This window comes from Manis javanica, chromosome X (genome assembly GCF_040802235.1).
Source record: "Manis javanica isolate MJ-LG chromosome X, MJ_LKY, whole genome shotgun sequence".
Taxonomy (NCBI): domain Eukaryota; kingdom Metazoa; phylum Chordata; class Mammalia; order Pholidota; family Manidae; genus Manis; species Manis javanica.
In genome coordinates, this window is record NC_133174.1 from 9,833,151 (window position 1) to 9,844,611 (window position 11,461).

Consider the following 11,461-nt stretch of genomic DNA (forward strand, 5'->3'; position numbering starts at 1 on the left):
TAGACAGATCACTCTCGCATACATATATGTGGAAGATGGTTTGGAAAAGGGAGAGACAGGAAGTAAAGAGGATTTAGAAGGTGATTTTGATAGTCTGGGCAAGGACAAGGGCCAGGTCTAAGGCAATGGCAGTCATGATGGAGAATGGGGAAAAGGAGGAGCACTTGATGACTCCCAAATTTCTAGCCGTGGTGCCTGGGATGACCACAGAGCCATCCAGAAGCACAGGGAATGTCACAGAAGAGGCAGCCTTGAAATAGCCATCATGACTTCATTTTAAGTCACACCGACTTTGAGATAGCTATATAAATGTCATCTGTATAAACAGAACTATGAATAGTCACAGTCCAGTATATTGTGCAAAAACTAAAAGGCAACTGAAAATAAATCTTGAGCAAGCTCAAATGAGAGGTAGAAATGGATCTGACCATCATCAGCATACCTTTATGGTTGTTGTTTTAGTTATTCTTGGCCATTTGTTATCTTTTATAAATCTCAGAAAACTTAAAATTTTCTACAAATAAAAATGCTGAACTTCTGATTGGAACTGCTTCAACTCTATGGATCAATTTGGGGAAGAATTGACATTTATATAACACTAAATTTTCTTACACAGTTATCTTCATTTATTTAGGTCTTTTAAAAATGTCTTTCAATAGGATTTATAGTTTTCTCCATAAAGATTTTGTATATATTGTGTAAAGTTTTCTAGCTAACATACTTTTAATAGTATTGTAAATAGTATGTTTACATTATGTTTTTGAACAGTTTGCTACTGGGAATTGGAAAAATGAATAGAAAGGCAATGCTGAACATTTCCATGTGCATCAATTTTAGTAATCCATCTGTAGCTTCTTTTGGGTTGTCTTTGCAGACATTCATATCACCAGTGCATTTATGAATAAGCTTTTGCCCAATATTTCACAAACAAATTATGCTTTGCTTGCATTAGATTAAAGCTGTGGCAGGCTGTAGTTTCTAGGTTTTGCTGGGTTTGGGAAGCCTCTACATGTCTTCTCATTCTGGGTCCCAGGCTGAAACAGTGGCCACCATCTAGGACAAGCTGTTCTCACAACCAAGGGCAGGAGCAAAGGTGAGCTGAGCCAGACATGCACAATCACATTAACACACCCACTGCTCAAAGCACGTAACACGCCAAACCCAAAGGTAAGGAGGACACTTAAACCCTCCCTATGGGACTCATGGGCCATACACCTAAAATGGGGTGGGAGTGTATAAGTCTTGCATAGGGAGGAAGTGAATATTTGGGAGTAATATAATCCAACCAACACCCATCAGTAGATAACTGGGTTTTTTTTACCCCCTTCATTTTCAGTCTTCATACTTTCTCTTTCTTTCTTTCTTTTTTCCTGCAATCTAGCACCTCTACAACAATGTTGGGTAGAAATGAGGGTAATAGACATCCTTGTCTTGTCCCTGATTTTACATAGATTGCTTTTTAAAGTTTCACCGGTAACCAGGTTGTTTAATTAATGCAGGTTTTCTGTAGATCCATTCCATTCAGGAAGTAAAGGAATTTCCCTTCCATTTCTAGTTTACTAATTTTTTAAACATAAATAAATGTTGATAAAAATTTTTTATTAAGGTATTATTAATATACACTCTTATGAAGATTTTACATGAAAAAACAAAGTGGTTACTACATTCACCCATGTTATCGTGTCCCCCCTATACCCCTAGATGCTGAATTTTATTGAAGCCTTTTTTTGCACTGATTGAGATATCTCCATTGTATTTTTCTCCTTTAATCATTTCCTGTTGGTAAATTACACAATTAGATTTCCTACTATTAAACCAAATTTGCTTTCTTCTGATAATCCAAACTTGGTCATGATACATTATCTTTTGTTATACACTGCTGTCTTTGCTTGGTTATTATTTTGCTCATGAATGCTTACAAAATGTTTAAACAAAATATTTATAAACGCCATGTAATTAGCCTTCCACTTGCTGTCCTTGTCTGGTCTGGATGGCAAGGTAATGGCGCTTCATAAAGTGATCTGAGGACCCCCTGGAGCTTCATATCCTGGAGAGTTTGTGCACTGTTGCAATTATCTGTACCTTAAATATTTGGAAAATCTGTCTATAAAAATCATCTGGACCTGCTGTCTTTGTGATAAACTTTAAAAATAAAGACTCAATTACCCTAATGGCTATGAAACTGTCCAGATTTTCTATTTCTTGTTTCTTCCTCATTTCTCTGGGCCCTAAGCATTTCTCTAATTTCCTGATAGCTCGGCTAGTTCATCTTTAAATTTATTTATTTGTTTGTTTATTTCAGGGTATCTATTCTGTCATATTGCTAAAAATGAAAGTACCAAACCCTCTCTTTGTCTCTGTCTTTGGTCTGGACTCTCTTTATTTTCACTTTCTATGGGAAAAAACATACAGACACACATGCACACACGTGGATATATACATACAACAGATATATCACACACAAACACACACAGAAATTCAACAAGCTACCGCAAGCTTTTCAACTAACCAAGTCGGTTTCTTCATTTCAAAATGTGGACTGTAACCCATATAAAACTTGGCCACTTTGTAGCCTATCTCAGCCCAGTGTTTAATCCAGTCCAATAGTAAAAAGTAAATAAAAAACAAAATACTTATTCTCTTGAAAACACCAAAGGAAGCTTCAACTTAAAGATATGTTTCAACCTCCCCTTACTCCGCTCTAATATGTCTCTAAAATTTCCATCTTCTCTCACTCGAACTCTTCCAATCTTCCCAGCAAAATTCAATATCTATTTATGTTAACAAAAATTAGTAAACTAGAAGTAGAAGGGAAATTCCTTAACCTTATGAATGTAATCTACAGAAAACCTGCATCAAACAACCTGGTTACCAGTGAAAGTTTAAATAGCACCGTCCTTTCCTCCTCTTCCTCTCACGTTCTGAGTGGCCTGGGCTCTCCCACCAGAAACTCTGTCCTTCCCAGGGAAATTCTGAGCCCACTGGACCCTTTTAAGCTTGTCACAATGCCACTGCAGCCCCTCAGAAGCCCTGAAATGCAAGTGGAGTTGGGAGGACTGGGGGGGGAAGGGATAGTGGTATTCTCAAACTTTATTGTATGCGTTTTCTCTCCCAGGATAATGCATGCCTTGAAGGACCAGAAACAATGAAGGTAGGGCACCTGGCCCAGTGCCTGAAGCACTGTAGGTTTCACATAGATGAGTACCCTCTGTTACACTGCCACCAATCCCAAAAATCTCTGAGCCACAACAGTCCCCGCCCCCCACTCCCCAGGCCAAACATAGGGTTTAGAGTTTTAAGATGGCTTTTGAGTTCTACATTATTGTGGTTCTACGTTATTGAAATGTGCATAAAGATGGGATAAAGAAATATTTTTTGCTTTTGGCATCAAAGAAATAGGTGAAGGGGACTAAGAGGTACAATCTTCCAGTTATAAAATAAATTAAGTCACCAGGATGTGGAGTACAGCATAGGGAATATGGTCAATAATAGTGTAACAACTAAGGTGACACCATTTCACAACATATACAAGTGTTGAATCACTATGCTGTGCACCTGAAACTAATTTTGTATGTCAATTATGCTTCAATCAAAAAGCAAATATATTTTAACACACACAGAAAAGAGAAAACTGTTAAAAAAATGTTTCATATGAGCAAACATGTCCTAAGGTTAAATCATGAAAACAAGAGGTTCCCTCTTTCTAGCCCTACCCTAATCACTACCCACCACCCACAGACCAGATTCACCTTGGAAAGTACAATTTGTGATACACTGACTGTACATGTGAGCCTTCCGGTTACCAATCCATGGCCTACAGACACACACAGGAAGACAGGCGGCACAAGGAAAAGACTGCAGGACCCGGCGGCTGGCTGTGGCCGGAGTCAGACTGACGAACTGTTTACCCAGCCAAATGACCGCATGTGTGTTATACACACTGGTCCTCCGCAAGCGAGGGTAGCTTGCAATAGACCCTGGTACTTAAGTGTTAGCTGCAGGGCTGGGTGTCAGCCCTCAACCAAGTTCCTGATATTCTTTAATCATTAGGCAAGTATTCAAAAACATGTCAAAGAATGTTATCTATTCAAAAGATCTGATTTATATGAAAACTGATTTTCTAAGATGTTTTGTTTTGACTCAGTCCCCAACTCATCTGCATCCTTCTCTCTCTACATGTTAAGTAAAAGATTTTTCAAAGTTTTGGAGCCATGTGAGAATTTCCTGTCCTTCAGTTTCACACCCGGTAGCTGCCAAATTCAGGTAGCAGCTTCCAAGCGATTTCTTTTGATCTCTTGACAAGGCCAGTCAAAACCTGTGGCCACCACCCCTCAAGCCTGTGGCAGTCCCTTAATAAAGCTCCAGCAGCCTGGCATTTTATTTGGATTGGGAAGCACAGGCAGTGGCCATTAGGAATGCCAGTTCCTCAGGGATAGGGCTGACAATCTTTTTATGATACTCCACTGAATCTGGAACAGTTCTGTGTACGTAGAACTGTGTACAGTTCTGGGTACCCCCCAAGCATCCCATGTGATACTGTGATAGGCCCCTAGCCCTCCTTGCAGCTACGGGTGTTCATGGGTGTTCATGTGACTGAACGTGGCTACTGAGAGGTATGTAGAAGTTGTTGGGTGGGACTTTTAGGGAAATCTCTACAAGGAGGACGCCCGGCTGGCATGCATCTTTCTGCCTTTCCTCTCTTCCTCCTTTCTTCACCCAAGGGCAAATGGTTGCTATGGCCCCAACAGCCCTCTGGGGCCATGAGGTGATGTACTAAGAATGATGAGCTCAGACAGAATGAGTGTGGGTCTCTGATAAATGAGGAGCCTGTGGGCCTACCCTGGACTGCCCACTTTGGGGCTTTTGAAAGGGGAACAAATCCTTAGATATGCAAACCATTGGTTTTAGAGGACCCTTTCTGTTACACCCCGCTGAACCTAAACCTGATATAAGGGCAATCATGCCTGTGGCAGCCACCTAGAATCACGTGAGACCCCACCCTCCCAACTCTTGACAAAAGGCCAGCCTCCATCAGGACAGTATGGCAGAAGGGTGAGGCCCCTCGGAGATAGAGTCCAACAGCTCAGACTACCTTCTAGGCCCACTCAGCCTCTAGACGGGCCTGTGGGTAACAATGACACGTGGTAAGTTAACTGACAGCACGTAGTCCAGACCAAGACCTAGATACGGCCTTGAGTGGGCTTGAGTGGTAACTCTATGCTTCTCTACGTGACTCACTGTCTAGAGGCTCTGACGATGGAAAGAGCCGTCTACAGAGGCCGTGTCAATCAGGACCAAGATTAGTCAAGGTTACTTGGAGATTTTAAAAAACTCTCATTTTTAAATGCTGATACTGGGATTATTGTTACATTTTCTTTAGTTTCTTCTCTTTTGATTTCGAGACACAAACTGAAATATTCACAAATGAAATGAAATTATTCACTTCAAAATACTTTGAGGGAAGAAATGAATGAGGACATAGAGGAAACAAGATTTTCCATGAGTTGATCACTGGAGATACTAGGTACATGGAGATGCACTATTTTCTCTCCTTTTCTATACTGGAAATTCCTCACAATATATATATATATTTAAGAGTGGCACAAGGAAAAACAACATTCCACCAAGGAGTGTCTGGTGGAAAGCAGAGTGGGGCACAGAGGCAAACACACAGATGAGTAGTGGGTTTCCCTCCTGTTGGAATCACAAACCACCCACTAACATCATGCTGTGCAGTCATTCAAAATCCAGCCTGGCTGCCCAGCCCACATATAATTGTAATGAAAAGCTCGAGCCAACCCCACTCCCTCCTCTAGATCATCCATCACTGAAAGCCTCTGTGAGAACACTATAAACTCCTCTGCCTCTGCATTAGTCACAGGGAACACTCACTTAGGGCCACCAATACTAAACACTATTGTTAATTCTATGCTAACAGCTTTGGGATCCAAAGTGTAATGAGATGTTTCTTCAGAGACAAGGCCTCGGTGCAAAAAAGGTTGAAAAGTATGCCTTGAAACTAGATTAATGCCTTCCTTCTCTGTTGATTGGAGAGTTTGGGGTCTACCTTTCTGACAAGTTGGTAGTATGCAGAGTGCTAAAAATTATAACAATGTAAATGCTCAGAAGTGGGGCCACGAGTGAGAGACTATGGTACGCCCATACACTTGAATGTGTTTATAGCCTATTTAAATGATGTTTATGTGAAATGCTTATGCTACCATATTGAATAAGAAAATAAGGACACAAAATTGTTTGTTGGGTATAATCCCCATGATGTAAAATATACAACTAAATGGAGACAAAAGGAAACTGTCTTAATAGTGATTAAACCACGCTGATGGCATTAGGAATGATTCCTATCCATTTATTTTTCCTTAAGGTACAAGCACACCTAATTTAGAGACCTAATTTGGGGACTCTGAATTAGGAGGATGTGGCAGGGTTCTTTAACGCATAGATTTTCAGCCAGACTCTTACCTGGGTACCATGGATAGAACTCAGGGTGGTGATAAACTTGGCTGGGGAAAAAAATCGTATCTTTATTTTCACTTACCTCTAACTGAAAGTTTTTTTCTTCTGGATTTTTTTTTTTAGTAAAATAAACATAACATAAAATGTACCATCTTAGCCATTTTGAAGTGTGCAGTTCAGTGGCATTAAATACATTCACACTGGTCTGCAGTCACCACCATCTGCCTCCAGAATGAAATTTACTATTGCCTTGAAGGGATGAAGCGAAGAACCACGGTGAATTACCAGCACCTGTGACTTTGTCACCAACAGAAATCAAAACTATCTTCATGTCATATTACAGCTGTTGCAGGGACTCTGAACTGTTGTTCATGCTCCTCACAGCTTTGAAATTTAGGTAATTAGGAGAAATGCCACCATGTCTCATTATTTAAATAAAAGTACTATGTTACAAATCTGTTTTGTGATACTTTGCTAGCTATATTTCAATATAAGTTTTCCTTTGTGATCCTATGCATTTTGTGCACTTAAAACACGGTATTCTGAGAAGAAATTGATAGGTTTCACCAGATGGCCAAAGGGGTTCACAAGACAAAAAAAAATTATGAAACCCTCATATGGGTTCCTGACAGATGGAGTAATTAAAGTATTTGCTACCCTCACCATACAATAATGGGTGTACCAAATTCTTTACAGTTATTCTGTTGGTGATGTGGCCTAGTAGAATATGATACCACATCCATCTGCATCTCTCCAATCCACTGTGCACTTAGCCCTGGGAATAATCCCGTATGCATGCATCCCTTTGGAAAACAATGTTCAGTGGACTCCAAATGACATTCACAGGTGAATAGGAAGCTAATAGCAGAAAGAGCATGAAGGTATCAGAACAGGTTTTAAAAAGAGAAACAAACCAGCCTTACTTTTCAAAAAGAATCCATTTCCCTGATATACTTCTTCCTTTATTCAAAATATTTTTTTGAAGATACTCCTCACCACTAATCATCAGGGAAATGCAAACGAAAAGCACAATGAGATCACGTTACACCTGTTAGGATGGCTAGTATCAAAAAAACAAGGAATAACAAGTGTTAGCAAGGATGTGGAGAAAAGGGAACCTTGTGCCCATTGATGGAATGTAAATTGGTACTGCCACTATGGAAAACAGAATGGAGGTTCCTCAAAACATTAAAAACAGAACTACCATATGATCCAGCAATCCCACTTCTGGGTGTTTTTCCAAAGAAAATGAAAACACTAACTTAAAAAAGATAAATGTCCCCCCATGTTCACTGCACCATTATTTACAATAGCCAAGACAGGGAAACAACCCGAATGTCCACTGGGGGATGAAAGGAAAAAGAAAATGTGGGATATTATTCAGCCATAAAAAAGAATGAAATCCAGCCATTTGCAACAACCTGGGTGGACCTCAAAGGCACTATGTGAAGTAATTCAAGGGAATACAAATACCATAAGCTCTCACTTATATGTGGCATCTACCAAAAAAAGCAAAACACTAAGCTCATAGATACAGAGAAGAGATTGGTGGTTGGCAAAGATGGGGGTGAGCAAAATGGGTGAAGGGGGTCAAAAGTTATGAACTTCCAGTTATAAAATAAATGTCAAGGGTATGTAACGTACAGGATGGTGACTATAGCTGACAATACTGTATTGCATATCTGATAGTTGCTAAGAGGCTAAATCTAAAAGTCCTCATCACAAGAAAAAGAAATTTTGTAACTAGATGTTAACTAGACTTACTGTGGTGATCACTTCACAATATATACAAATATCAAATCATTATGTTGTACACCTGAAAATGACATTACATGTCAATTATACCTCAAAATTATTTTTTGTAATCTGTTAGGGTGCAGGGTGCTGTATCCCTTTGGCTATGACCATTATTTGATACTTTTCTATGCATATAAGATTTTCCTTTTTGCAAGTCCCTTGTCTCCCATAATTTTCAAATAAAACTGTTCTCTAATGTTGAAAGATGTCTACCTAACCTACAGTTGCTTTCTCTGAGGGAAGCCCCCACCACAAGAGGGTCACAGAGTTGGGTCTCAGTGGTCTCTCTATGAGCCCCTCTCTAACAGTGGCTGACTGGCCAAGGGTAGAAAGCTGACTCAAGCTGAGCCAATCAAATTCTCTCTCATGGGAATGTGGAACTGGCAACCAGAGTTACTTCCTGGTGCTTTGAACTTGGGCACATAAACTTGGGCGTACAAGGTAGCATGTTTGGTGATGTGCCTGCTAAGGCTGAGACATCAACCCAGGGTAGGACATGGGTGTGCAGAGAGGGACGGAGATGCTCTGGCTGCACCTTCTGCCCAGGACGTCTGCATCCACATACAGAATCCTCCCGGTCTGAGGCTGGTCCTCGGGAACCCCAATTGCTAAGTTTAAAGTTGGCCCCTATGCACCCCCCAGGGCAGCTCATGATCAACTCAGCCCTCTCTTCCAGAGCTCGGCCTTAACGTCCCACCAGTCCCTTCTGCAAGAAGCCACCTAAGCAGTGTACCTCAGGTCGGCCAATGCTTCTGCGGACACGTGCTCCAACTCCTTCTGACTGCTCCCGGCTGAGCACTGAGAGCGTGACCTTCTTGGAGGATGCCATGTTCAAGTCTAAGATGAGTGTGTTCTGATGCTGAGCTGCAGAGGATAGAGGGCAAAAGGAGAGACAACAAAAAAGAGAAGTCACAAGGAGGGCACATCCAAGGACTACAAAATAAAGGGCATTAATCTGAAACCCGCTCAAAATATTGACAGCTGCAATTTATTGATCACTTACTCTGCACAGGACCTGGGTCAGGTGATGTAAAACAACAGTAATGATGGTGAACCCGCGTGAGTGCTAACTAGGCTTCCAGCACCCTACTACTTCTTTACAAGCACTACCTTACATAACCCTATAGGCATCTTTTACAAGGTTTGGCAATATCAGCTCTGTTGGGTACCTACTAAAACCTCTAATGAGTACTTTCTCTGCTTTATCACTTCAAAATCTCTTAGCCTCCCTGCAGACCAGCCCTACCTCACAAGATAGGTGCCAGAGGTTGACAGAGAGATCTGTGAGGCAACATGGGGAACACGGAGAAAAACCAAGATGTCCAGGACTCTCACTGCAACCTGCTGAAAATCCTGGCACTGAAAGGGATCTTGAGGGTCATCACATTCAAAGACCCATCTATCCCTGAAGTTCAGGACCAACTTCAGGGGCAAGGAATCTTGAGCATTCTCATGACAGCTTCAAGAGCACAGAAAACTCATGCAGGAGGTGCCCCTGATAGTGCATGCCATATTTCACAAATGATCTAAACCCTGGGTTTATTATTCAAGTGTTTCCTCCTTGTGGGTCTAAGTGGTACTGGATGGAGTATCAGAAAACAAGGATAATCAATCCCTTTTCCACTTCAAATGCTTATGACACTACCTTCAATCCCTAAAGCTCCTCTTCAAGTGAAATATAATTCATTCCTTCAGAGACTCTTCTCAAACCAAGAGCGGTGCTTTGGCAAGAAGCACAGGCTCTAGAGCCAGACAGCCAGGGTTTGCATCCCGGCTTCACCACGTACCAGCTGTGTGACCTAAGGCCAGTTGCTAAGCCTCTGTGTGCCTCAGTTTTCCCATCTGTAAAATAGGGTAATAAGTCTGTAATAAGACTGCCTACCTTAGGGGGTATAATCAGTGCTCTAAGAATGTTAGCTGCTGTCATTCAGAGCGCTCTCCTGAAGATGTCTTCCAGTCAGTCTCAGTGTGTCCTCCCCAGAGCAGGAAAGTAAGTATTTATTGGGTGCTGGACTGTGGCGTACAAAAATGAGGTTCCTCTCAAAGCCACACAGAACTGTCAGCGCCTACATACCAGCAACTAGCAAGTATTTTACCCCCATCTGGACTACTCCTGGGTCGGTCCAGACTCCTGCAATTCAACTCGATGCATGTGAACAACGGATGAGCTACTCACCCGGCCGCCGTGCTGTGCAGAAAGAAAAGCCGTCTACCACTTCCACCACCTTGCAGGGCTCTATTTCTGCACGCCCTTCGTCTCCCTGGGAGACTCCCCCAGGGCCTGAGGCGGGCTGCGCGAGGCGGGGCGCCACCGACTGCCGGCCGGCACCCCCGCGCGGGCGCCCGGCATTCCCCCGGCGGCGCGGCGGCGGGGCGGGGGCCGCGGGGCGGGCGCCGGGCACTCCCACGGCGGCGGGGCGCGGCCGGGCCGTCTCACGGTGACTCAGCACTTCGCTGCCGGCCGCCGCGGGCGGGCGGGAGGCGGGGGCTCTCGGGCGCCCCGGGCCGGGGGTCACTCCCTTACTCCCCGCCGCCCGCAGCCTCCCCTGGCGCCGCCCTCCGCCCTTTCCCCGGCCGCCCTTTGACCCCTGCGCCCCTCCCGGCCCGGAGAGTCGCGCGCCCCGCCCCTGGGGGGCGCGCTGGGACCCGACCGGTGCCCTCCTCAGGTCGGTGGGCCCCAGCCCGCCCTCGTCGGAAACCCGTCCTTGGCGGGAGTCAGCTAGTCACGCAACCCACGAAACTTGGTTATGTGGGTTCGAGGCCTGCCTCCATCGCTGGTTGTTAGCTTCATGACCTTAGGCAGGTGGCTCAGCCTCTCTGTGCCTGCGGAACTTCCGCTGTAAAATGGGGATAGCCATGATAATAGTACCAGACAGGTGGCATTGTACCAGGAATCAAATAAGCATGGCATGCCCTCAGCATCACACCGTTGTTACATAAATAAGTCGCCTGTTGTTTACCACTTAGAATGGGAGTGCGGGGCAGTGTGGGAGCCGAGACATTTTTTTCCTGCCTAAAGAAAAGGCACACTCTAGTGGGGAAACTAGTTGGTTAAAAGCTTGGATGTTGTTGGACTGCAGTGGGCAGGCTTTGAAGAATTTTCCCAGGGGAGCTGCGTTGTTGCAGAAGCCAGAGAGGACATGTAGTTCATTGCTAGAGTTCTTGACCAGGGGTAGAGGCATGGCTGCGG

At 43.5% G+C, this 11,461-nt stretch overlaps 1 protein-coding gene across 5 annotated transcripts in view; it reads right to left on the reverse strand.

Annotated features, from left to right (window-relative positions):
- The window catches only part of PIR (pirin), a 110,148-nt gene extending 99,340 nt beyond the window's left edge, over positions 1 to 10,808 (reverse strand). Inside the window, exons 1-2 of one of the 5 annotated variants that reach the window (XR_012127241.1) lie at positions 10,448 to 10,798; positions 9,005 to 9,135 (exon numbers count right to left, since the gene is read on the reverse strand). Coding sequence is in view for 4 of the 5 variants with exons in the window: in XM_037020507.2 (XP_036876402.1) it covers positions 9,005 to 9,100 (96 nt within the window). In the remaining variant the exon portion in view is untranslated. Of the gene's footprint in view, positions 1 to 9,004; positions 9,136 to 10,153; positions 10,370 to 10,447 lie in introns of those variants that run through there. The other 4 variants (XM_037020507.2, XM_037020505.2, XM_037020506.2 and 1 more) reach the window with 4 other exon arrangements.
- Positions 10,809 to 11,461: the final 653 nt, after the last annotated feature.